We start from the raw sequence: 23,777 nt of genomic DNA, 5'->3' as shown, positions 1-23,777 counted from the left end.
CAGCCCCACCCCCAGGTTCCTGTTATGAAATGATACTGTAGAAAACAGTACACATCTAGCTCTATCATGACACTTTTTATGCATCATAGGAAGCAGTTCATTTTGAATAACAAATGTTTGAGCATGTCGAAGTGATTCTATTACACTTACAGGGCCATTTTAAAAGGTTTTGTATCACATTACATATTTGATTTGAAATTGATGTCTTCTTGGAAGTGCTCACATTTTGAGTTGCAGCTATGTTTTGAAAAATGAAACTAAATTATTGCACAAAATGGCAGACAAAGAAAATACTGACTGAACTCCAACAGTTATATAAACATGTTTATTTTTTTCTCAACTGTCAACATAGCAGTAGCCATAAAACGGGGGCTCATAAAGGGCGGGTAAAATTTAGTGTATGAAAGATGTGAGAGCCCACCAGACTGGAAAAATCTGAAAATAAGGCAAGCCTTGCAACATCACCAGCATATGTACAAACATCAGAAATGAAAGAGATTTTTACTTCTGGTGAGTTCTTATGGCAGGAAAACTGAGTGATGAATTAAAGCTGGTATTTGCACTATCCCGAACCTTGTGCCGTCAATTTCTAAACTCTAAAATTTGGACACAAAAGGCCAAAACACAAAAATAAAACAAACAGGTGTTTGGGCACAAAACTACAATATGTCGACCGAGAACCGACATACATAGAAGGATGACAATATTTAGCTGAACAATGGCATCTACAGATACTTAACAGAACAACATTAGGGCTAAAGAACAGACAAGAACATCCCTAACCGGTTCTTTTTCAGTATCAAATAACCTTCAAAAGGTGCCACTCATACTTTTCTTTCCTTTCTGAACCTGCCATGAAGTGAGGTCACTTATCGCTCATCATCATCAAAAGAATCTACTTGTAGGGAATGGTTTTGCATCATTCAGAGTCTCAGATGAGGAAGCGGCATGGTGACGTCACGGAAGAAGCGATGGACAAGTGCGTTCTTGGCCGATAGCCTTTTGTTTGGATCGTAGCGCAGCATTTCCTGAAAGACAAGCGCAACGCATAAAACATACTGTAGCTGCTGCAGTCTAAATCAGTGTTTCCTAAACTTTCATGCAAATCTTGTATCACGGAAAAATCTCCAAACAAAAATGTCACAAAAAAATATATACAGTTGATATAAAAAGTCTACACAGCCCTGTAGAAATGCAATTTTTTGCGATATAAACACTGAGACCAGGACAAAATAATGTCACAGTTTTTTCTACCATTAGTGTGATCTATAATCTACATCGGAGGGAAACATCCTTTAGAGAGCATTTTTTTTTTTAAATCTTCTCGGTCAGACACAAACAAAAGGGGAATGTTCTCACTCGGAGAAGATCTCTTCCATCCTCATCCAGGAGAGGAACCACTTTGGATAAATCCTGGCGGGCCCAGTTGGGGAACGACGGTTTGTAGTCGGGCATGGAAGTGACTCCCGGCCACGTGGCCTCATCAGGGGTGCCGAGGGTGCGGAAGATGCGGAAGAGCTGGTCTATCTCAGAGTCGCCGGGGAAGAGTGCCCTCCGTGTGACCTAACAAAGAAGCGATTTCACCGAGTGTCATAAAGTGTGACGATTCTAAAAGGATGATGAGAGCATCACAAGCCACTCGGGGGTTTCGGTACACTCAAGCAAGTTTGGAGCAGTGAAAATCTTTCACTTAAATTCGGGGCCATGCTGCAGAGAGCGGCAGATGTTGTTGTTCTTCACGTCACAAACTAAATTGAAACCACAGGGCTTCTGATGGTTTCACTGAGTAATATACTTGATTTTGCATTACTCCTTCCTCTGGACAGAAATCGGAACGATTGGTTAATTATGGCCAGCCCTCATCGAGACACCATTTACCATTTCCGCGAAGATGCAACCCAGACTCCAGATGTCGACAGCGGTGGAGTAAAACTTGCAGCCCAGCAGGATCTCAGGTGCTCTGTACCACAAGGTTACCACCTGACATACATACAGGAGATTTTGGTCATCAGAAAGCATGCCGAAAAAACAGTTCTCGACATTCACTTCCACTGATACAGAACTGCACCCCCCGCCCCTCATTTACCTCATGTGTGTATGTACGCACAGGCACCCCGAATGCTCTCGCCAGGCCGAAGTCAGCCAGCTTGATCTCACCCTGAGCGTTGATGAGAAGGTTCTGAGGCTTAAGGTCGCGATGGAGAACCCTGTGGGAGTGGCAGAATGCCAAGCCTTGCAGCAGCTGGAAGAGATAACTCTAAAAAAAAAAAGCAAATTGCCATGAATTTGTTTATTCACATACAGGACAGTAAATAAATCCACTAAAGAGGCAGATGGCCACAACGGTTACCTTAATCAGAGCGAGCGGGATACCAGTGACTGTGGAAGAATCCATAAACTTCTTGAGATCCTGGTTGAGGAACTCAAAGACAAGGTAAAGCTTGTTCTCCGTATGGATGACATCGTGCAACCTTAAAAGCGTCAGAAGATTTTAAAACTTTGGAAATAAGACTGCAACATAGGATGCAGGAGTTGGTGCTTACTTGACAATATTCGGGTGACTGAGCTCTTTGAGGAGGGAAATTTCCCGGATGGCAGTGCTTGGAACACCCTCAGTTTCCCTGAGTGGAAAAAATAAGAATATATTGCAACTTTGCCACTGCTCATTAGAATGCCGTGAAGGATCATCAGGTGTGCCGCAGGACATGATCCAATTTAGCTTAATTTATCTGGTGATAATTATTTGTTTAGTACAAATAATGTATCTTTGTTCACCTATCTACACCGGCAAGATATAGTGATAGGCAGAACAATGTTATGCTCTTCCACTAGATGGCAGAAGGTACATAATTAACCCATGTATTCACCTGCTACTGTTCATACAACAGGATAAAATCATGGAAGGCTAAGTAAATTTGTGAGAAAAAATATTTCATGATTTCAATGTAGTATGTATAGTTTTTGTAACATTTTTTGGGTGGTCCTGTGAAATTTTTCTAATGTAAAATATGGTCCACGGCACTGGACCACTTTTGCTACCACTTCAATCATAAATAAACAAGAACGAAATAATAATCATTTAGTTCTTTTTTTTTTTGGTAGGCAGACTTTGGAGAGCTTATTAAGATCTGATTAGATTGTAAAACAAAATGTGCACATTTTTGTAGTAATGTTAGTAGAGACTTAAGTCTGACACTGACACAAAAAGCTTCCTTGAATAAAGGTGAAGCAAAATACCCAATGACTCAAATAATCAAACAGTCATACAAATGGAATAAACACAATCCTGAAAAAAAACATCGCTGCCCTGTACAGCTTATCCTGTAAATGTTCATGCCAACAAATCTTCATTGAGAAGCAGAGAAATTAACTGTTTATCTCATTTTCTATTAACATCTACTTCAGTGATTCTCAAAGTGTGGTGCTCAAGCTCACTTTAGTGGTACAGTACTTGAATCACTGCCCAAATGATTTTCCTATATTTAAGCCCAGTATTAATGTTTACACTGTGAATAATGTTACAGTAACTCGCAATACTATTTTTTATTATTATTATTTTTATTTTTTTTAACACCTAGACCTTCTAAACTACTGTATTTTAAGGGTAGTCATTATGGTAGTATTTGGATTGCTCAGGGTTTGTTTTTATAGGTGGCACTTGGTGAGTAAGGTTTGAGAACAATTGGTCGATATGCTTGTGACAAACAACAAGCAACGTTGGCCTAAAAGTCAAACCTTGAAGCCCTATTTCTTTTGTTTCATTGTTAAATCTGGCAGTAGTCTCTCAACTCTTATCCAGCGCCACATAAATACAAAATGGAGAGATTTTGTATGTTGTATTATAAAATTAGAATACAGCATAGCAGTAAGCTAACAAATGTCATTGCTTTGTTGTTCTGACCAATATAATAATATGTAGACTCCAGCATCCCATGGAGACTTTTGCCCCATCACATGAACACAAAGCAGAGCTCATTGACCCCCCAGGACCCTCCCAGCTGACTTACGTGTCCAGCCTTATCTTCTTGAGCGCCACCGTTTCACCCGTGTTCTTGTTCTTGGCTTTGTACACCACTCCATATGTGCCCTCTCCTATCTTTTCGACCTTCTGAAAGGAATCCATGGGCCAGGGTTCGGACAGTTTTCGGCAGGGATGTCACGGCTCCAAGTTGCCTCGCGTTTTTTTTTTTGTGTGTGTGTGTGTGTGTGTGTCCACGCTAACAACCAGCGCGGACATTCATTCAGCCAAATGCTACTCCTGGTTCAAATTCGCCCGCGTGTTCCGCAAACATATACACTGCCGCCGAAGGAAAGAGTTACACCGAGCGTTAAAACAGTCACCCGGGGTCAATTGAACCGGCTAACTCGCTGGATAAGGAGTTTAAGCGAATGAACTTAACTCCGTTTATCGGGTTGTTAGTGTCCAAGTGCAAAACACACAGGAGACAACACAGCAACCTTTCCCGCGTTGCCACACGAAGCGCGTGTTTCACTGTCCTTGACATACCGATTGTCTTGGTGGCGGTATTTGTTTAAGTTGTAACCACTTCTTTTGCGACGTTCTCCGTGTAAAATATTGGAATGGATTTGTAACTTAAGTGAGTCAGTTTGTAGGATAAGTTTTTCCCCCTATGTTGTTTTTTGAGTTGAGATAACTGACCAGTTATAGAACTGTTCAGTTCTCGTAGCATGGAAGTAAAATCAAACGCCTCCCGTCCCCAAAGGTCACGTGACGGTCTGACGTTTTACGTAATCTGTGCCGTCTGCTCTGTTTAGTTCAAATTGAACTCATACTACTGTACAGTGAGCTCTCACCACCATCATATATGTAATACCAAATACCAAATAGATGCATAGATAGAACTCCATCTCTAAAATTAGTAACATGTTGAATACGAATAAAATTTACATCAAACAGAAGAAACTTTTAGCTATGCATATGTAAATTGGGGGTTCGTAGGTTTTGGATGGATTGCTCTATGTTCGGAATGGGCAAAAAGGGAACATGGACTTCTTACACAATACACATACAACCTGTTTGAGCCTAAAAAAAAATACACTCGGGTGGGTGCAGCCCTCTACACAGTTTTCAAGTACACTACATTATTAAGCACAGTTCAGTTAAATTCAGTTTTTAAGAGCTGTTTTTAGACATTTATGTGCTTTTTTTAAAAGCTTGTACGCGCCATAAATTAAATGAAATAATGACTAAAGGACAGGTGGCCCGGTGGGTGGTCCAGTGGTTAGCCCGGCTCTGGCCATCTTGTGTGGAGTTTGCATGTTCTCCTTGGGCCTGCATGGGTTTTCTCCGGGTACTCCGGTTTCCTCCCACATTCCAAAAACATGCATGGCAGGCTGATTGAACACTCTACATTGTCCCTAGGTGTGAGTGTGAGTGTGGATGGTTGTTCGTCTCTGTGTGCCCTGCGATTGGCTGGCAACCGGTTCAGGGTGTCCCCCGCCTACTGCCCGAAGACGGCTGGGATAGGCTCCAGCGACCCTTTTGAGGATAAGCGAATCAGAAAATGGATGGATGGAGTTAAAGACTTCTTTATTTTCATATATTGAAGCATTGTGTTAATGTCCAAACACTCCAAAATGTTACAGCAGCATAATAATAATATATATATTTTTTTTTTAATTAAAATGTTGGCTTACTACGTTATTGTACTTTACTGTTGATCCTTATGGTGGAACATTGAGCGCGAAGAATTTTCAGGTAGCGCTTGATGATAAAAGAAAATACATTTAACGTAGATATTTTCCTGGAAAGTCCAGAGGAGTTAATGCTGCACTTAGTGGTATGTGCATTGTGCAGTCATGTGCTCTGTGGGAAGGATCCGTCCTGAACTTGGTTAGCACATGAGGTCACATGCAGTGCAGCCTCACAGTCTGGCAAGCATGAGACTCTTGGGAGCAAGTAGTTGTGAGGAACCACCATTCACCATCATGTACTAATAGAAAAAAATACAAGGATTTTATTCTATCTTAGTGTACATTCTCAGCACACAGGTGTTGTTGTTTGTGATATTTGCTTCTTTTTATTAACAACATTAATGTAAGAAATTTCACAAAAATATGGCATTTTCTCCTGTGGACTACGTTTAACGAAAATTTCCTGAATACCAGCATTAATGAATACTTGTTTTCTTATGAATGAAACTATGTCAAAAAGGAGAACTATCCTGTTAACTGGAGCACGAGTGTGCCTGTGCTTCTGGTGACCAATTGTAAGAGTAGCCTGAGGTGGACAGCCAGTGTTCAGAAAGATGGCTTCGGAAATAAATGGATTCTATTGATTTGCCATTTGCCCTTTCATCTTGTGACACCCATGCACACACACATAGCTGAAAAGTCATACGTCAGACACAGGCATGAGATCTTAATGTGGAATGTGCAGGGATGGTGCTATAGTCCTGTCATTAATCCTCATTTTTAAAATGTCCAGCATTTTATTTGAAATTATAAAATATATTTACAATTTCTTTTCTCAGCCCCCCTATGTAACGGTCAAGCCCCACTTCAGCCCCAAGAGGCAAAGAAAAATCATAGCGCCATCTCTGGTAATTATGCACAAAATTATATATTGATTTTCAGGATTAAAACCTCATTTGAAGCTTCCACTGACCTAAAACAGTGGTTCTCAACAGCTGTCACACTGGGACCCATATTTTCCTATTCTTGCTAACTTTTATAAAAGTCAAGCGCAATAAATTAAAGCAAGTGTTCAAAAATAGCTTTTGCAAACAAATGTCATGTTTTTAAACATAACTGTACATTCTTACTTATTTAAAGTGCATTTCAGAACACCTGATTAAGTGGTAACTTAGGCGGCCTTCTGTAGCCATGTTATCACATCTTCTTGCTCCGCTGCACAGACTAGTTCATTGTACGCCATTCGTAACCTCAAAACTTTGCATGTTGCCACCGTGGTAAACTGAGAATCACCAGAACAACCCATAACTAGTCCGCTACAAGTCTCGACGAACTCTTGACATTCACTGTTCTAAAAAAAAAAAAATGGAATCATCTACATTACAAATTACAAATGGAAATTAAAAATGACTTCATGACTCTCAATGCAAAAGAAACTCTGTACAAAAAGGGGGGGGCGGTGCCTGTTTACAGACCAGCAGTGATGTCAGAGGGTAGAAGAATGCTTATGATAATTCGGGTTCGGGAGCTTCTTAAAGAGAGTGAGAGGACTTTTCCAAAGTCTCTGTGGGTGTTGCGGTTGGGTTTAGGAGCGGTTGGTGAGGTTCGGGGTTTCTGGGACAAGACACACAACCAAAGACAGGATGAAGACTCTGGTGCTCCTGCTGCTGATGGCTTTGGCCTTGACATCTACCACAGCACAAAGTAAGTCAGATGATTAGTTTTGATCAAATTTGTGCTTTCATGCTTTCTCCTTTTGTATACTCATCACATCATCTCTTAAACTAATGTGACTCTCAAGTTAAAATAAACAAACAAGTCTCATTAATTACCATGACTAATACGATTCCTCACATGATGCGTCTCATTGGTTTCATGCATGTCAGTCCTTTTGATGATATTTGTTTGGATAACAAATTAACGGAGAAATTTAAAATTTCACACCTTGCGTCACACTGGCACAACCAAAACATATGACAGGATAGATAGATAGATAGATAGATAGATAGATAGATAGATAGATAGATAGATAGATAGATAGATAGATAGATAGATAGATAGATAGAATTGGGCACACATTATAGCCATATTTTTAATAATTGGAATAATTGCAGTTTTCATCAGAAATAATCTTCATATTTAATGCTAGTGTTTCATTTTGTATTCAAGTGTATTTAAATGTAGCGAAATTTCTACTGCATATGGACCTGTCCAGTCAATTTCAAAATAATAATAATAATTATACATTTTATTTATAAGCGCCTTTCAAAACCCTTAAGGACACATGACAATCAAGAACAAAAACAATAAAACCACAGATAAATTTATAAATAATAAAAGAAGAGATTAATTTAAATTTAGTATGCGATTTTGAAAATGAAATATAATGACGGCCCTGGTTCCATCCCTGTGCAAATATAACATTACACTGATTATTCGGAAGTCTATCAACCACAATTTGTCAAACTGTAAGGCAAATACACACACAGAAAGGCAAGGGTGTGGGATCTCCCATGGAGTGAAGATTACTGATGTGGCTGCTCAGCTGATGGTCACATGAAAAGGCTTGAGGGGGATTGCAGGTCGTGTGATTTGCACAGCCTCAAACCCCTACCCTCCTTAACACCAAAATCATTGACCGCTTCTTGTTCTCTGTTACCTCGATAGGCAGGTGTATATGTTCAGATAATTTGGTCGTTTCATTCCATCACACTAATATCTGGTTTGAAAATACGGTTACCTACCTGTCAAATTTTGCTGCGGTCACGTATCGTACAGGTTTGTGGGTAAAGTTACACAGTATCATACTCAATGCTTTTACAGTATTTTCACAGTATTTACATATAAAGTACAAAAAAAAGTATATGACAGCATTTTAATGGTAAACGATCCTCCTTCCAGTGCCTCGAAGTCAGTTCACCCGTTACCGCTCATGGAACTCTCGCATGTATCCCGTGTGGAAGGATGGAGACCCCAGATTCAGAAATTGCTGGTCTGGTGAGGACGATCATTTGCTCTTGAGAAGATCTACAATTTATTCTCTCTGACAAAGAAAACAATGTCAAGTGATCTTCTTCGTCTTTGTCTTTTTCAGGTGGTGCAGTCACATTTGATCTGAAGAACGACGCGCCAACGCTGCTCGGAGCCAAATCGACCTTTAGTATTAATCTTGTTTTCCCTCCAAACCAAACTGTGCTTGCCAATGGGCAGGTGGTCTGGGCACATAACTGCACTATTGATGGTAAGTCCGTCAGTTGTAAGATTCGAAAGTAGAGCTGTTTCTACAAACTGACCACAAAAGCAAACACCTAAGCATCTAAAACTATTGGGTGCCGCTATTATTTGAACATCATTTGCAGGGCAAGAGTATCAGGCAGGCCAGGCTGTGTATCCAGACCAGAGCAATGAGTTCACTGGGGTCTTCCCTGATGGCATGCCTTTCACAAGGACCCGGGACAGGAAGCCCCGCTATGTGTATGTTTGGAAGACATGGGGTAAGGCTATTGCAGCAAAAAATATCAAACCATGACATTTCAAAAAACTAGACTGGCTACACCAGTGTCAGGAGAACAACAGGCAACTGAAGTATCACAGTGATACTATAAATATTTTCATATTTATAGTGATTCACTACAAAATATGAAAATAGCGCTCTTGTGGCAAAATGCGTATAATCTTACAACAATATTTTTATTTTTTCAAAACAACTAGGTTAGGTCGTTAGAGAGTTTAGGTTTTGATATTGAAACCTATCTTCACACTGTGGCACTTACAATAATTGAGCCGGCATATATAACTCATATTTATGATTACATGTTTCAGGAAAGTACTGGCAGGTGGCAGATGGACCCTCCTCTTCGCTCACCATCTCAACAGATGATGTCTCCCTGGGCTCCTACAGCATGGAAGTGATCATCTATCACTGCCGCGGAAAGAACAAGTTCATTCCCCTTGGCTACGCCTCCACCGTCTTCACCATCACAGGTGACCCAACACACCACGTTGGACCTTTCTTATATTGTCTTAGGTCTCATAATGACATCTCTACTATATCTCTGCATCATCAGACCAAGTTCCCTTCACTGTATCCCTGGCTCAAGTCAATGACATAAACCAAGACGACTCAAACTTCATCCAGAACCGGGCCATTGCGTTCAGCGTGAATCTTCATGATCCCAGCCAGTACTTGAGTAGTGCTGATATCACCTTTAGTTGGGACTTTGGAGACAGCACCGGAACTCTGATCTCCAGGGAGCGCACTGTCACGCACACATACCTGGCAGTCGGGACCTTCAAACCACAAGTGGTCCTGATGGCGAGCATCCCCATTGGTTGCGTAAACCCCTCAGCTGGTAAGATTTTTAAATGTGGAAAGGTTAACACTCAGGGAAGTGGTCACAGGCTATTACATAAAGTACATGAGCAACATGATGGATTTTATGGCAATGTCATCCCTCCACCAGATACACTGTAGTCGCATTAAAATTAATGTCTGGGCAATAAAAATGATGACCTTGCAAAAAAAAAGAGAAAAAAACACAAGTTCAAATTTCTAAATGAATCATTTACATTCGATTCACATGAGGAAAAAAAAATTCTCTTGTCATGGCTGAATTGAACTGAAGCTTGGAGCTGACATTGCACTTTTCCGTCAGGAGTTCCTGTTGCCCCTGCTATACCGGCTGTAGTTGTGACCCCAGCAGCCGACCCAGCACTGGCGGCAGATGTACCTGCCCCTGACACTGACCCAGCAGCAGCGGCTGATGCGCCTGTCCCTGACGCCACTCCGGTCGAGGCCTCTGTGCAGCCGGCCGCAGCCGCCACCAACACCGACGACACAGATGCCGCAATTGATGGAGGGGCGGATGAATTGGAAGCTGTCTCGGCAGCACCTGCACCAATTGATGCAGCCGTTGCTCCAGCAGAACAAGATCCAGCTGCCACTCCTGCTCCGGCCCCAGAGGTTGACGTTGTTGCTGAGGATGCTGATGCCAGCGAGTTGGCAACCGCTGCATCTCTTCAACCTGAAGCTGAAGACACAACAGAGGTTGAAACTGCGGCTGTGGATGAAGCTGCAGAGAATGTGCCCGAGGTTGCCGCAGATGCTACCGTCGCCCCAGTCGCAGAGGGAGAAGAAATTGCAGTAGATGTAGCAGCTACAGTTCTCCCAGAAGCCGTTGTCACTGAGGTAACCATAGCGGCAGAAGAAGAGGTGGCTGCTGCTGCTGAGGATGTTGCAGAGGTGGTCCAAACTGAAACAGCCCCTGCTGAGGATGTTGTAGTCGCCGCAGCCACTGAGAGTACCACTGCAGAAGAAGCAGAGGCAGCTGATGCTGAGGCAGAAATTACTGAGACTGACAATGATGTTGCCACGGTAGCTCCAGAAGGTGTGTTAAAAAAAAAAAAAAAAAAAAAAACCCTCATAACTGAAATTTTATTTTATTTTTTTTAAATAAGTGATTAAAAAATATATATATTTCGAAAATAGTACGGCACCGGCACTCAGGTAGGGTACACACTGTAAAACTCAAATATCTGGTTTCGCCGTCAGCTGCGTTTATGCATAATGCAATGGACCATTGAAATTGGACTATTACAAAAATATTTTGTTGAGGAATAGGGGATAAACCGCCAGTCTATGAAAAATGTGAGTTGGCCCCCTAAGTAAAAATAAATAATAATAATAATGTAGAAAAGAAAAAAAATCTGCCAATAGGTGAATCCATGGATGCCAAACCATGAGTATGCTCGGGTCAAGTCATGTTTGAGTGGCCACTTGTTGCTCGGCAGAATTTGTGCCTTAGTGCCCAAAAGCCAGACATTCTCTGCATTTGAATGACAAACTATATCATATAATTACTCCATATTCACTGTACGTTGCTCTGTATTAGCTCTAAACATAATAGGAGAATATTCCAGCCTGTTATGCATCGCCACATCTCTGTCCTTTTTGAATTCTAGTTTCCTCAAAACAGAATGTACTAATCAAGACAGACTACAACCAGTCTCAATGCAAAATCTCCACTGTGCAACTTTGATTTCAGCCGGCGATGAAGAGGTTCTAACCGAAGGAGAAGTTCAAGCTGAGGTAGAAACAGATCCAGCACAAATTGCCCTTGTGGTGGTCAAAAGACAAGCACCGGAAGTTTCAGCCAACTGCATGGTCTACCGTTATGGCTCCCTCGCCACCTCTGTCGACGTCGTCCGTAAGTCGTGTTACTTGATTCCACGCGTGAGTAAGCTCAATAGAAACAGCGTGGGCTCATGATGCTCTGTTTTTTGTTTTTTTTTTTCATCATGCAGAGGGTATTGAAAGTGTCGAGATTGTACAGATGTCTAATGTTGTGTCACTGTCCACTGAGCTGGCTCAGAATGCCGTGGATATCACTGTGAGCTGTCAAGGAAGGTAAGGGATTACACAGTATGCATTAAAACATGGTACGGCTGAATCACGTGGAATGTAATACCAGTTACGTGATGGAATAGATTTAGGAGCAACAGCTCTACGCACACAAATGTGCATTATTTACTTAAAGTTGCAATTACTCTGAGAATTTGAGTGGCTAAGCATGTGCCATAGCTAATCAAATTATGAAAAAAATTGCTTTTAAGCACATTAAGAAATAAAGTAATGAAATAAGATAAAAGCAATAAAATAGGCATATTGATGGACAGATTTCTTACTTCTCCAATACAATCCCTTATAGAGAAAAAAAACAACAGAAATACTCGAACACACATTTGTTAAGACATAACATCACATTGTCAAAGAGATCAAGCCATTTTGGACACTTAAGATTGGTCAAAATAAAAGACCCACAAGGGGTCTGACTAATCGTATCCATTTGTGAAAAAGCATCAAATCGACCATATTTGGACGCAAAATGTATGCGCCCGACTGTGACGATTTTCGGACACATGACTAAAAAGTGCCGACAAAATCTGACCCATTCTGTCAAGTTGTTGTCATTGTTAACATGACATCTCTCTGACAGCAGAGCTGCCTCTACGAATACAAGATGTTTGATACATCACATTGTCGATGTTTTCTGAATCCAATGATCTTCCCCGCAGTTTACCAAGTGAGGTCTGCACAGTCATTTCGGATGCTGACTGCATCACACCAGTGGATACTGTCTGCAGCGCGGCCGCACCCTCTCCTGACTGCCAAATGGTCCTTCGCCAGTTCTTCAATGACTCCGGCGTTTTCTGTCTCAATGTCTCCTTGACCAATGATGTCAGTCTCGCCATGGCAAGCGCTCGTGTCAGCGTGGCACTGGGTGCGTGAATAAAACACTTATTAAAGTCACTCATTGATTTCATTGTTTACCCATTTGTGTCATTTGCTTCCCATCACAGCCTCTGGTGGTTCCCCAGCTGGAACTGCTGCCATCATCCTGGGTGTGATGGTTATTGCCTGCGTGGTCTGCTGTATCGGGCTGATGTATCGGTGAGCCACCAGATTTTGGACCATTAAGATAAAAGCTAAAACCAAGATTGAGTAGCTTCACCAAGATTTAGATTTTGCCATCTGTGATGTCAATGATGGGGCAGGGGGAGGTTTTGGATGTTAGAAGTTTCTGAAATGGACAAAATTGGAACCCTGGAGCCAAGGAAACAAATTGTACCTACGTGCAATACATTTCCACATGATTTGACAGCAATAAGCAGACATGTTGGATGGAATTTTGCATGCAATATGCATTACTGTCGGACATTACAGCTCGAAACCACGACGAATAACATCACATTTCTATTAGACCAATTTAAAAAAAAATTAACCCTTTCACAGTTACTACAGTGAACAGCTTATCATGTTATCAGGTTACAGGATGCATGAAAGGGTTAAATTTGTTTTTTTTTTTTTTTTTTAACTTTGACCATATATTTCATGTTATGAATAGGGCATGGTAAACATTGTGAACTTTAGTGCAGCTGAATTCCTCATGTACAATTATGCCCAACGACTGCAGGCCTTCAGCCAACCTTGTAGAAGATAAGTAGAGTTATTTATTTCATCAGGTCATAAACGAGGTCACTGGGAATGCGGTGGTTCATACGGCTGACACGCTCCATTCCCACTCAATTCCTCGTTCACATTTGCCCCAAAAATGACAGGGATTAATTCATTCATGATGTCAGCCGCTATAGCAGGGGTGTCAAACATACGGCCCACGGGCCGGAACCGGCCCACAAGGAGGTTCTATCAGGCCCGCAGGATAATTTAAAAGTGAAAAAATGCATAAAAAACACGGAATGAATATTTTTAATAAGGTGCAATTCATGGAGTATCCGCTAGATCTGTTTATTAAATTTCAACTTTTTCCAAATGTTCTTGTGCTTCTTTATACCAAAACAAAGGAAAGACATGTTGTTTTGGTTATTTATAGCAGATTATGGTATAATTTTAATCGTCCGGCCCACTTTACATCTACCGAGGCCGTATGTGGCCCACAATGTGAAATGAGTTTGACACCCCTGCTCTATAGTAACCATTAACAAAATAAACAATATCGAAAATGGATGTCATAAAAAGTATCAATCCTAACTCAAATGTAATACCCATCATAACAAAAATTAAGCTAGCTAGCTAGCTAGCTAGCAAAAAAGTCAGTTTCACATTAAAACCTACATACACACACACACACACACACACATACACATCTGTACTTTGAAATATCATGACCTATCATCTGTTTTTGGCTTCAACCAGGCGCTTCAAGCAGTACCAGCCCATGACAGAAGACAACAATGGCGGCAGCTCTGCAGTAACATCAGTGCCTTTGTTGCTGTGGAACTTGCTGATGCGACAGTCACCTGGAGAAAGCCGCCCACTGCTTCAGGGGAGGATTGTGTGAATTGGAACACCATTATGCACCAAATGTCTGATTAACATATACTTACCTATATGTACTCTGTGATCATGTTGAAATAAACGACAGCCAACCACATTATGAAGATGAAAAAACAATTTTGGTGTCTGCGATATATATTTAGACTTACAATATTTGTATAAACTTTCCATTATTTTTGGCCTTATTGTATATAAAACCTCAATTAGAAAATCAAAATTTGCTCATTTGCTTCCAAATGCTCCCGTATCACAGAGCGCTGGTGTTGTGACGTGAATAAAATGGAACTTTACCACTTTAACGTGTTTGTCTCCCTCTCCAGTGAGTCTTTACCTGATACTTACTTACCCATTGCCTCCTGCTTGACGAAGGTAGGATGCTGGAAATGGAATAAAGGTATTTTATCCTCTTTGGTTCAGTTTTTAAAGATTTGTTATTTCATTGGCAAGCTTGTCGCCACTTTGAGCGGGCGTGATACATGACAATGATTTGTAGCAATGAACCTCTATTTTAAGGAGGACTGCTTATATCATCTCTTAAATTCAGTTTTGGGGAGGAAATTTTTACGCTATTCTTTTATCTCATCATTTGGTATTTTCCTCTTTCTGAAAAAGCTTTTTTTTTTTTAGCAATTTTTTGTATTATATTCCTACGATGAGTAGTTTGACATCTCATGAGGCACAGGTGAATTCACCTGATTTACAAATTAAAACTTCTTTCTGACTATAATGACCAATAAAATATTTCTTTGGGTGTACAGGAAAGCTACTAAATGCCCAATGGACCAGTGTCGGCCCACGGCCTTGTGGTTGGAGACCATTGCTGAAAGCACCTCATCAAATATGCAAATCATGAGCATGGGGATCCTCAACACACAAATGTGTCACAAAGGTCTGCATGTTAGCAAAACGCTTGTCACGTGACACACTGTGGCGCTGCAAGAAAAGCTGATGTCAGTGTAGGAAAATATTTCATTAAGGAGGACAAATGACTGGAACAAATACTGTTAATAAAGGATGCCAGTTATAACATTGTGAGAAAACTACATGAGTCACTTTGCTCATAAAAGACATTGCGCTTTGTCTTCATCTCTGGTTTTATTGATTCGAAGATAATTGGGAAGCATCTGTCACCAGGAAGCACCTTGTAAAAGCGATACAATGACCTCCCTTACCGTCGTGTCTTACAATTTCTTTCTTCCCCAATGTGAGCCACACTGTATCTTCCAGCACTGCAGTATTGCATTGCTCTAATTGCTAAGCAGTGCAGGCAATGATCAACCCTGGTTGTTGATTGGCCTCTTGGTTTCCATTTTTAACTACAGATGTGCCCGTGGCCATGCGACGACCCTGCTTTAGTCATCATTTTTCACAGCCCAGACAACAATGTCAGCTTGGTTAAACCAGCAGATGAGTCATACGCATCCTCAATCATTGCACAAAAATTAAATCACTCGCAGAGAGGTAGAGTACCATGATTTGTATTCCATGTCTGCTAAAACCAGATTGAAAAACTACATTATGTTTCAAAGCAGCTATCCAATTTAAAGCTCTGTGCATTTACCATGACATCCATACATGACTTCTGAGCCAAGACCCTTTTTTATATCCCCATGTTGCTGATATCAAGATACCCATTAAGATATGAAACCTGACACGCACACCGCGAGTGGAAATGGAAACAGACATTGTAGCTTGATCCTGTCGCTGATTGGATTTATGGTTCCTCAGGGTTTTCTCTGGAAAAAAAAGAAGGATCAATCCCTAATGGTAACATCTGGCAAAGGGGTTGTGTTACTGATATAGCTGAGTCCCCCAAAAATCATTAAATGTGTTCTTTTTTTTAATGAGTGTTGGCGCCTGCCCCACCTAAGTGTGATACCGCACATGTGTAAAAGAATATGTGCATGTTGGAGCTAAATGTTTGAACCCCCCAAAAAAGAAGTGAAGACGCGAAGATAAATGTACTGCGAGCAGAGATAGTAACGACATGGCGGGGGATGGAAGTCCAGACCACAATGCCGATTGATTAGATTTCAGAAGACGAATATAGACACCGGCCATTTGCACACGAGGCCAGACCTCGGCAGCGGAAAGCATGCACGATGGCATGGAGGTAAATAGGATGCTTTGCCAATCAAATGGTCAATTAGAGTGTCGTGTAGTGTGCAGTGTAGAAAACGTTCTTTTTTAAAGTTTCTTCAAAAAGAGAATATAACATATTACATTGGCGGAGAATACAGAGAGTATAAAGCAGAGCTGGTCGTGCCACGCCACACCCAGTCACCATGAACATGCTCAGAATGACGTCAACTTTATGATGGGGTGACAGCCCAATTAAAATTACTAAAGAGCACGTGTACATACACACACTCATAACCACACGCACACTCACACATCACTTCAGAGGACGGAAAAGCCACAACTCAACCCATTAACCTAAGCGGAAAGTCAAACGATCAATAATATCTGCAATCAACCCGGTGGTGCATTCTTCTTTTAACATTAAAAGATGTATTGCGGCGCACATCAACTTCTCATTGCTTATTACTTTGTTCAGTATAAAGTCGAATGTGAAGCTGTTCACAGTAACTTGTGATAAGAACAACAAAACATTTGGAGCAGATTCAAATTATTTGCTGTAATCAAAAAGCATTCAACTTTAAACAATGATCTTATCTTCCAAAGTGAGTCTCGTTCATTCCCACTGATGTATTTGACTACTGCGGATTACTGGGTGCAAAGCATAAAAGCTATTGAATAACTGCATCGTCATGGCGGTGCCACAGACGCCCAGGATGTCAATTAAGTATTGAATTACGGTAAAGGGAGAGGCAGTGGAAAGAGAATGAGAGGGAGGGAGATAAGTGGATGAAAAAAAAAATGAAAGAAACAGGACAGAATTCAAACTATCCCATTACGAGATCAGCAAGAGAACACACTGATCAAAATGTAAACGATATTACAAATGGGAGACAGGCTGAAACGATGTGTGGAATATGGATGAAAGAATTAGAATGGACAGTGACCACCCAGGGAATAAGACATAACTCATGAGACCGAATGGGATGATCGTGAGGAGACATCTTTAGACATTGAAGCAGTATTGTGATGTCCTCTTGTTCAAAGGGTGGAGCTGTCCAGACGGAAAGTGGTGCTGGAAGGACAGAGAGGCAGGCTCCCTCTCTGTGCGGAAGGGAGTGGCCTGAGCTGACACGCCGAAGAGTGATGGAAAAAGGAAGGGCGGGGGTGAGGACTCACAAGCCAGTCTGCGAGTATATAAACCTCTAGCACTGGTTTACGGACAGTCTCCAAGCCTCAGCACTCTTCGTTCTCTTAAGAGATCAGCCCAAGAAACCAACCATGAGCCATTCTTCCATGCATTCCTCCACTTCCTACAGGCGCACCTTCGGGAGCCCGCATCCTATCTCCATGTCCTCCTACTCCAGTGTGTCCTCTCGTCCGACTGTCTCCGGAGGTCGCTACATGCGCTCCGTGTCACCCATGGTGTCCTCCCGCTCCACCACCTACCACCAACAGCGTTCCCGACCTAGCGTCCAGCCCCAACGCCTCACCTATGACAAGGTGGATTTTACCATGGCTGAGGCCATCAATCAGGAGTTCCTCACCACCCGCAGCAACGAGAAGGCCGAGCTGCAGGAGCTCAACGACCGCTTCGCCAGCTTCATCGAGAAGGTGCGCTACCTGGAGCAGCAGAATGGCGCACTGACGCAGGAGCTGACCCAATACAAAGGTCAGCTGCAATCCGGCCAGCCCAACCGCGCCACCGAGATCTTCCAGGATGAGCTGAGGGAGCTGCGGCGCCAGATGGACGCCATCGGCAAGGAAAGGGACCAGTACCAACTGGAGAGGGACAACCTTGCTGAGGACCTGGGCCTGCTGAAGCAGAGGTTTGTACCAACTTAGACCCACACCCAAAATGATCTGAACAAAATATGCAGATAGATAGATAGATAGATAGATAGATAGATAGATAGATAGATAGATAGATGGTGCCATTAGGCGTGGCCCATCAACTGACTGGACCATGCTGCGACACGTTTCAGGTCACGACTGTGCATCAGCCTATTGCAACAACGTGTGGTTGAGGCGAAAGTATTTTCTCACTTGAGATATATTCATAATTTAAAGACCGACGGTTTGATTTCCCCGACCAAAATCAAGACCCAAACTTTGGGGCCCTTAAGCAAGGCATCTAACTCACCTCCATTAAATACATTGCTTCACTTGTGTGCTGGCTCGGTTTACTTATGCTCAGATTAATTTTCAATAGCATGCATCGTGCATGCTCAGATGAGAGGAGAGTGACCAGACAAAGGGTGGGGTCAGTAAAGTAACAGGGAGGAAATTGATGCAGCAGCGGAAAAAAAAAAAATCAATGTGACTCAGTGACTCCATTAGGTGAGTTTTCACTGTCCCTTTGCACTGATTAAATGGTGCCAGAGACCCCATTAGGAGAAAAGTCCCCCCACTATACGCCAACATGAATTAAAGATGAGGAAGCCATGTGACGCTTTCCTGCTAATCTCCTTAATGTCCAATCTCAGTATGATTTTAACCGGACAAGACGGATGAAGTGGCGCTCATCAACCAAATGGACAGAAAATCGTGTTGAAGCAGCGAATGAGTAAACTTTTTTGTCCATCATTGTTGATGTACAGTACCAAGAAGTATCCCATCACAATATTTATGATTATAACTACTTACTGCAACTTTACATTTCAAGTCCTTCTGTCAAACCTACAATGCAATTATCATTTTCATTGCAATTTACTCACAGGGCATTTTGTAGATTTCTTCGGGGAAATAAAAGATGGGGATCATGGTTAACCTTATGAAGAGACATGGTGACCTTATTGTACTGCATTAGTGGAAAAGGAGCAGCTGGTATTCCCACAAGGCGCACTTCCAAAAACCTTTTACAGGACAGTGAATCAACAAATTGATCCAGAGTGCCTTTTTCCCCGAGCTAATACCCTTTGTGTAAAAAGATTAGTAGTGTGTCTAAAGATTGTGCGTGTTTGTGTGTGTGTGTGTGTGTGTGTGTGTGTGTGTGTGTGTGTGTGTGTGTGTGTGTGTGTGTGTGTGTGTGTGTGTGTTTGCGCGTGTGTGTGTCTTCTAGGCTGGATGAAGAAGCCCAGAAGAGGGCAGATGCTGAGAATAACCTTGCAGCCTTCCGCAAGGTAAACACACAGTTCACTATGTTGAAGGATGCAAGCTGTGTTCCAGGACTGGTGTTGCAAAAGAGATCCAAACTAAAAAAACAAACAAACAAAAAAAAAAGATTCAGAAAAAGTTCTTCCCCTTCAAGGAAGCCCCCTGGAGTTCAGTGCACTTCGTCAGCCTTCTCTGTCACATCTTCAAGGACTCTTGAAAGTTTCTTCTGGGACCCAATGCGGCTCACGGGCATTTTGATGTCGTCCGTGACGGGTTGCCTTGATGAGCCACTTGAGCTTGGGAAAGAGAAAAAAAACAAAAAAAACAAGGATCTGAAGTTCTATTTGTACATAATGCTATACATAGATTTCTTTTGAGTCTTTGTAAAACCATCCTTCATGTTCAATATGGAAACATGCAATGACTTCTTCAAGGACTCTTGAAAGTTTCTTCTGGGACCCAGTGCAGCTCACGGGCATTTTGATGTCGTCCATGTCTTCAAAACGGGTTGCCTTGATGAGCCACTTGAGATTGGGAAAGAGAAAAAAGAAAAAAACAACGATCTGAAGTTTTATTTGTACATATTCCTTTACATAGATTTCTCTTGAGTCTTTGTAAAAACATCCTTCATGTTCAATATAAAAACATACAATGACTACTTTAATTCAACAAGACTGTGTTTTCGCGATAATAATAGATGAATAATTTTCCTAACCACTAAGCCAAATATTGTTTCTTTACATTTGACAACATCAAGGATGTGGACGATGCCACATTGTCCCGTCTGGAGCTGGAGAGGAAGATCGAGTCCCTGATGGATGAAATTGAATTCCTCAAGAAGATGCACGATGAAGTAGGTGCAGATTATATTTATACTTATACTATACTTACATTTTTTTTTAAACTCTTCGGGCCTGAAAAGCAGAAACATTTAAGCATTGACCGGTCCCTTCAAAAGAGAAAAATAAAGATGAGTCACTAATCATTAGAACATTTGATTTCATTTTGACAATATGCGACAGACAGCTGCACGATGAAGTAGGTGCAGATTATATTTATACTTATACTATACTCACATTTTTTTTAAACTCTTCGGGCCTGAAAAGCAGAAGCATTTAAGCATTGACCGATCCCTTCAAAAGAGAAAAATAAAGATGAGTCATTAATCATTAGAACATTTGATTTCATTTTGACAATGTGCGACAGACAGTTCTACAAAGCATGATGCATGATGGTTCTTTGCTGTGTTCATGATTACATGGTTGAACAATTTTAAAAAATATATTGCTTGTTATTTTAGGAAATCCAAGACGTTCAAGTGAGTGTGCAAACCCAGCAACTGAGGATGGAGGTGGACCATACCACCCGACCAGACCTTACTGGTGCTCTGAGGGACATCAGGGCACAGTATGAGAGCATTGCAATGAAAAACATGCAGGAATCTGAGGATTGGTACAAGTCCAAGGTTGGCAACAACAGCATAGACACAAAAGCACACACTCAAAGATGCACTTTTCTCTTAACGTTCTTATCTTTATGTGAGCAGTTTGCAGATTTGACTGAATCTGCAAAGCGAAATGGTGATGCTCTGAAGCAGGCCAAGCAGGAGGCCACAGAGTCCAGGAGGCAGATCCAGTCCCTGAACTGTGAGATTGATGCATTGAAGAACACGGTCAGGACAGCACTTTAGCTATCTTTTTTTTTTTTGCATGACCTCGCATTACATGTTTCCCCGGCCTATAACCTTGATGTCATTTCACCGCATGATTCCAGAATGAAGCCCTCCTGAGGCAAATGCGTGACATGGAGGACCAATTTGCCAATGAAATCGCTAACTACCAAGACAACGTCGGCAGACTGGAGGACGAGATCCGCCACCTGAAGGAGGAGATGGCTCGCCATCTCCGGGAATACCAGGACCTCCTCAATGTTAAGATGGCTCTGGACATTGAAATTGCCACTTATCGTAAACTGCTGGAGGGTGAGGAGAGCAGGTGAGCATGGGCTGTCTTAGTTTCAATGACATTTCACAAGAAATGTGCGCCCTGAAACTTTGGTTGCGTTTCTTCTTCAGGATTACCATGCCTATCCTCAATATTGGCATGACAAATCACCTTGGTGAACGTGGTGAGTTGTGGTTTTCTATTCCAACAGCAGACGATTAAGGTCTCAGCTTCTGTAGATGAAAATCATTGATGTTGAACCCATTCGTTCACCGGTTGAATTTACAACTCCACAACAAACAACAATGACATTCAGCGACATGCTGAGTTGTATTTTTCCTAATTTGATTCAATTTGTTTCCATGCCGGTCGGTCAATATATGTCGCCACATGAAACTGGCCCGTGACACATTGTAGGTGGGCTCTCCAATACATTGATCTTTCATAGTCACACTGTCCACCTACTATCCTCGCTCTCGGTAATGCAAAAAAAGTGGGCCAAAATAAGCAGGGTTGGCATATTTCACAGTGCTTAATCTGTTTGTGACAAAGTGAAAGGAATGACTATAGTTCTGTGACAAACATGACTGACTCACGTCAAGGCGCCTTCTCAACTCTAGGCGCAAAACTAATATCTATCACGAATAAAAAATATTGGAAAGTAAATAATGTAACATGTTGTGAAAAGCATTCATTTTCAATGGTGCTTGGACTCCTTAAGGTTATCCCAGCTGACGATAGGCAAGCGGAGAATACATACAGGAACGGTTACCATTCGGTATGTTTTTAATGTCATATTAATGCTGTATATATAATGATATCCATGTAATTCAGATTATGAACCCAGAGCAGAGATTGGCACCAAGAGGACTGTGGTGATAAAGACAGTTGAGACTAGAGATGGAGAGGTAAGGAGAAGATTGTATTTAAATGATGCATTGACTCATATGAGCAGTCCTGTCAGGAACTTAACAGTATTTACATAATTTTCCCATCAGGTGGTGAAGGAATCCAAGAGGGAGACGGAGAGAGATTCAGGCCACACTGATAAAGATGACAAGGACAACTGAAAACTACCTGATGTGATAATGTGAAGGCCCGTGCCATGACAAGAAATAAAAAGCAAATTGGGGGGTGGGGGCGGGGGGAACTCCTTAGTGTTTCATTGTTTAGCATAGAATAATAAAATGTAGGTGCAAAGTAAAATGAATACATTGGGACTGGTTGGTCACTTTGGTGCTATTGAAGCCACCCAGCTGTTCCAAAACACAGCTGTGTCATCTGTGTGATAAAGCAGAACTGTAATGGAAACCGATCCACATACCAGATGAGGCCTTTGTGTGCAGTGCAATCCCATGGAGTCCTTCCATAGCCACATGTTTCTAGCTTGCTATATGTTCAACAGCAGTGGAAAAGAAGAGCATCAATTTACATAAATAGCTTTACATAGCATCCTCAGTAAACAAAAAAAACTTCACATTCCAGTAGCTTTGCGATCTACCTGTACCAACTATATCAAAAGAAAAAAAAAATATGTGAAACATGGGGCAAAAAATAAGGGGCATGGGTGATGACCAGTTAAAGTAAGGCACATGAAATGGCTGGGTGATCTAACACAATGAAGGGTCACATAATTGCAAATAAACTAACCTTGAACACGTCTCATGTCTCTGTCTCAATTGCTTCATGTGAAGTCAACGCAGCTTCTCCATTAATCCATTTTTTAAAAGTGCTCAGTCTCATTATGGTCACGGTCCCAGGTGAGCTGGAGCCTGGAGCTTGATCCAGGAAGAGCAAAGCAAAAGCAAAGTACACTTTCTGGAACATTATGACAAAAATGAAAAAGATTTGTACAGTGGAGAAGATGAGATAAGATTAATATTCAAATTCCTTACAGCAAGTGCCCATGACCGAGTTAGTTCTCGGCATTTAAATGACTAAATACAGACATCCATTCACAATCACATCTACAGTAGACAATTTCGATCCTTCCCATTTCAATACGCCCAAGAGAAAATCCAAGCATCCATGGGGACATCATGCAAACTCCACACAGAAAGGCCACAGCCGAGATTTGAACACCAAACCGAATTGTCACTATTACATCGTGCCGCTTGTTAATAACGTAACTTAATAACTTCTCATTAATT

General features: G+C 41.6%; 3 protein-coding genes across 5 annotated transcripts; 2 read left to right on the top strand and 1 right to left on the bottom strand.

Annotated features, from left to right (window-relative positions):
• Positions 1-308: 308 nt before the first annotated feature.
• On the bottom strand, positions 309-4,481 carry cdk2 (cyclin dependent kinase 2). Its single transcript, XM_019881010.1, has 7 exons — positions 4,008-4,481; positions 2,544-2,621; positions 2,351-2,471; positions 2,087-2,257; positions 1,879-1,980; positions 1,360-1,563; positions 309-1,028 (listed from the first exon to the last, which is right to left on the bottom strand). The coding sequence occupies exons 1-7, from the start codon at positions 4,121-4,123 to the stop codon at positions 924-926; spliced, it is 897 nt and encodes a 298-aa protein (XP_019736569.1). The 5' UTR covers positions 4,124-4,481; the 3' UTR covers positions 309-923.
• A 2,707-nt stretch (positions 4,482-7,188) lies between these two features.
• Positions 7,189-14,919, top strand: pmela (premelanosome protein a). 3 transcript variants are annotated; one of them, XM_019881455.1, is made up of 12 exons: positions 7,189-7,359; positions 8,557-8,652; positions 8,750-8,896; positions 9,015-9,149; positions 9,478-9,639; positions 9,723-10,007; positions 10,311-11,042; positions 11,700-11,861; positions 11,959-12,061; positions 12,730-12,935; positions 13,015-13,102; positions 14,366-14,919. In XM_019881455.1, the coding sequence occupies exons 1-12, from the start codon at positions 7,299-7,301 to the stop codon at positions 14,511-14,513; spliced, it is 2,325 nt and encodes a 774-aa protein (XP_019737014.1). In that variant the 5' UTR covers positions 7,189-7,298; the 3' UTR covers positions 14,514-14,919. The 3 variants fall into 3 exon arrangements, with proteins under 3 accessions (XP_019737014.1, XP_019737013.1, XP_019737016.1); XM_019881454.1 differs by having other exon boundaries at positions 7,190-7,359; positions 13,015-13,105; positions 14,369-14,919; XM_019881457.1 differs by lacking the exons at positions 7,189-7,359; positions 8,557-8,652 and having other exon boundaries at positions 8,788-8,904; positions 9,021-9,149; positions 13,015-13,105; positions 14,369-14,919.
• Positions 14,920-17,788: 2,869 nt separating this feature from the next.
• Positions 17,789-23,288, top strand: prph (peripherin). Its single transcript, XM_019881022.1, has 9 exons — positions 17,789-18,417; positions 19,650-19,710; positions 20,442-20,537; positions 20,985-21,149; positions 21,231-21,356; positions 21,458-21,678; positions 21,759-21,811; positions 22,462-22,535; positions 22,626-23,288. The coding sequence occupies exons 1-9, from the start codon at positions 17,870-17,872 to the stop codon at positions 22,695-22,697; spliced, it is 1,416 nt and encodes a 471-aa protein (XP_019736581.1). The 5' UTR covers positions 17,789-17,869; the 3' UTR covers positions 22,698-23,288.
• Positions 23,289-23,777: the final 489 nt, after the last annotated feature.

The sequence above is a fragment of the Hippocampus comes genome, unplaced genomic scaffold (genome assembly GCF_001891065.2).
Source record: "Hippocampus comes isolate QL1 unplaced genomic scaffold, H_comes_QL1_v1.1 scaffold68, whole genome shotgun sequence".
Taxonomy (NCBI): domain Eukaryota; kingdom Metazoa; phylum Chordata; class Actinopteri; order Syngnathiformes; family Syngnathidae; genus Hippocampus; species Hippocampus comes.
This window is presented reverse-complemented; position numbering and strand designations above follow the sequence as displayed.

What these genes read in the sequence shown, in the direction of transcription:
- cdk2 (XM_019881010.1), bottom strand. Translation starts at nt 4,123, where the DNA reads ATGGATTCCTTTCAGAAGGTCGAAAAGATAGGAGAGGGCACATATGGA. An exon ending in AAGAAGATAAGGCTGGACAC is followed by an intron (nt 2,622 to 4,007) that starts GTAAGTCAGCTG and finishes TTTTCCACTCAG; the next exon opens with GGAAACTGAGGGTGTTCCAA. An exon ending in ATGGAAGAGATCTTCTCCGA is followed by an intron (nt 1,029 to 1,359) that starts GTGAGAACATTC and finishes CTTGTCTTTCAG; the next exon opens with GAAATGCTGCGCTACGATCC.
- pmela (XM_019881455.1), top strand. Translation starts at nt 7,299, where the DNA reads ATGAAGACTCTGGTGCTCCTGCTGCTGATGGCTTTGGCCTTGACATCT. An exon ending in CACCGTCTTCACCATCACAG is followed by an intron (nt 9,640 to 9,722) that starts GTGACCCAACAC and finishes CTGCATCATCAG; the next exon opens with ACCAAGTTCCCTTCACTGTA. An exon ending in TCGTGTCAGCGTGGCACTGG is followed by an intron (nt 12,936 to 13,014) that starts GTGCGTGAATAA and finishes TTCCCATCACAG; the next exon opens with CCTCTGGTGGTTCCCCAGCT.
- prph (XM_019881022.1), top strand. Translation starts at nt 17,870, where the DNA reads ATGAGCCATTCTTCCATGCATTCCTCCACTTCCTACAGGCGCACCTTC. An exon ending in CTGGGCCTGCTGAAGCAGAG is followed by an intron (nt 18,418 to 19,649) that starts GTTTGTACCAAC and finishes TGTGTCTTCTAG; the next exon opens with GCTGGATGAAGAAGCCCAGA. An exon ending in CTGGAGGGTGAGGAGAGCAG is followed by an intron (nt 21,679 to 21,758) that starts GTGAGCATGGGC and finishes TTTCTTCTTCAG; the next exon opens with GATTACCATGCCTATCCTCA.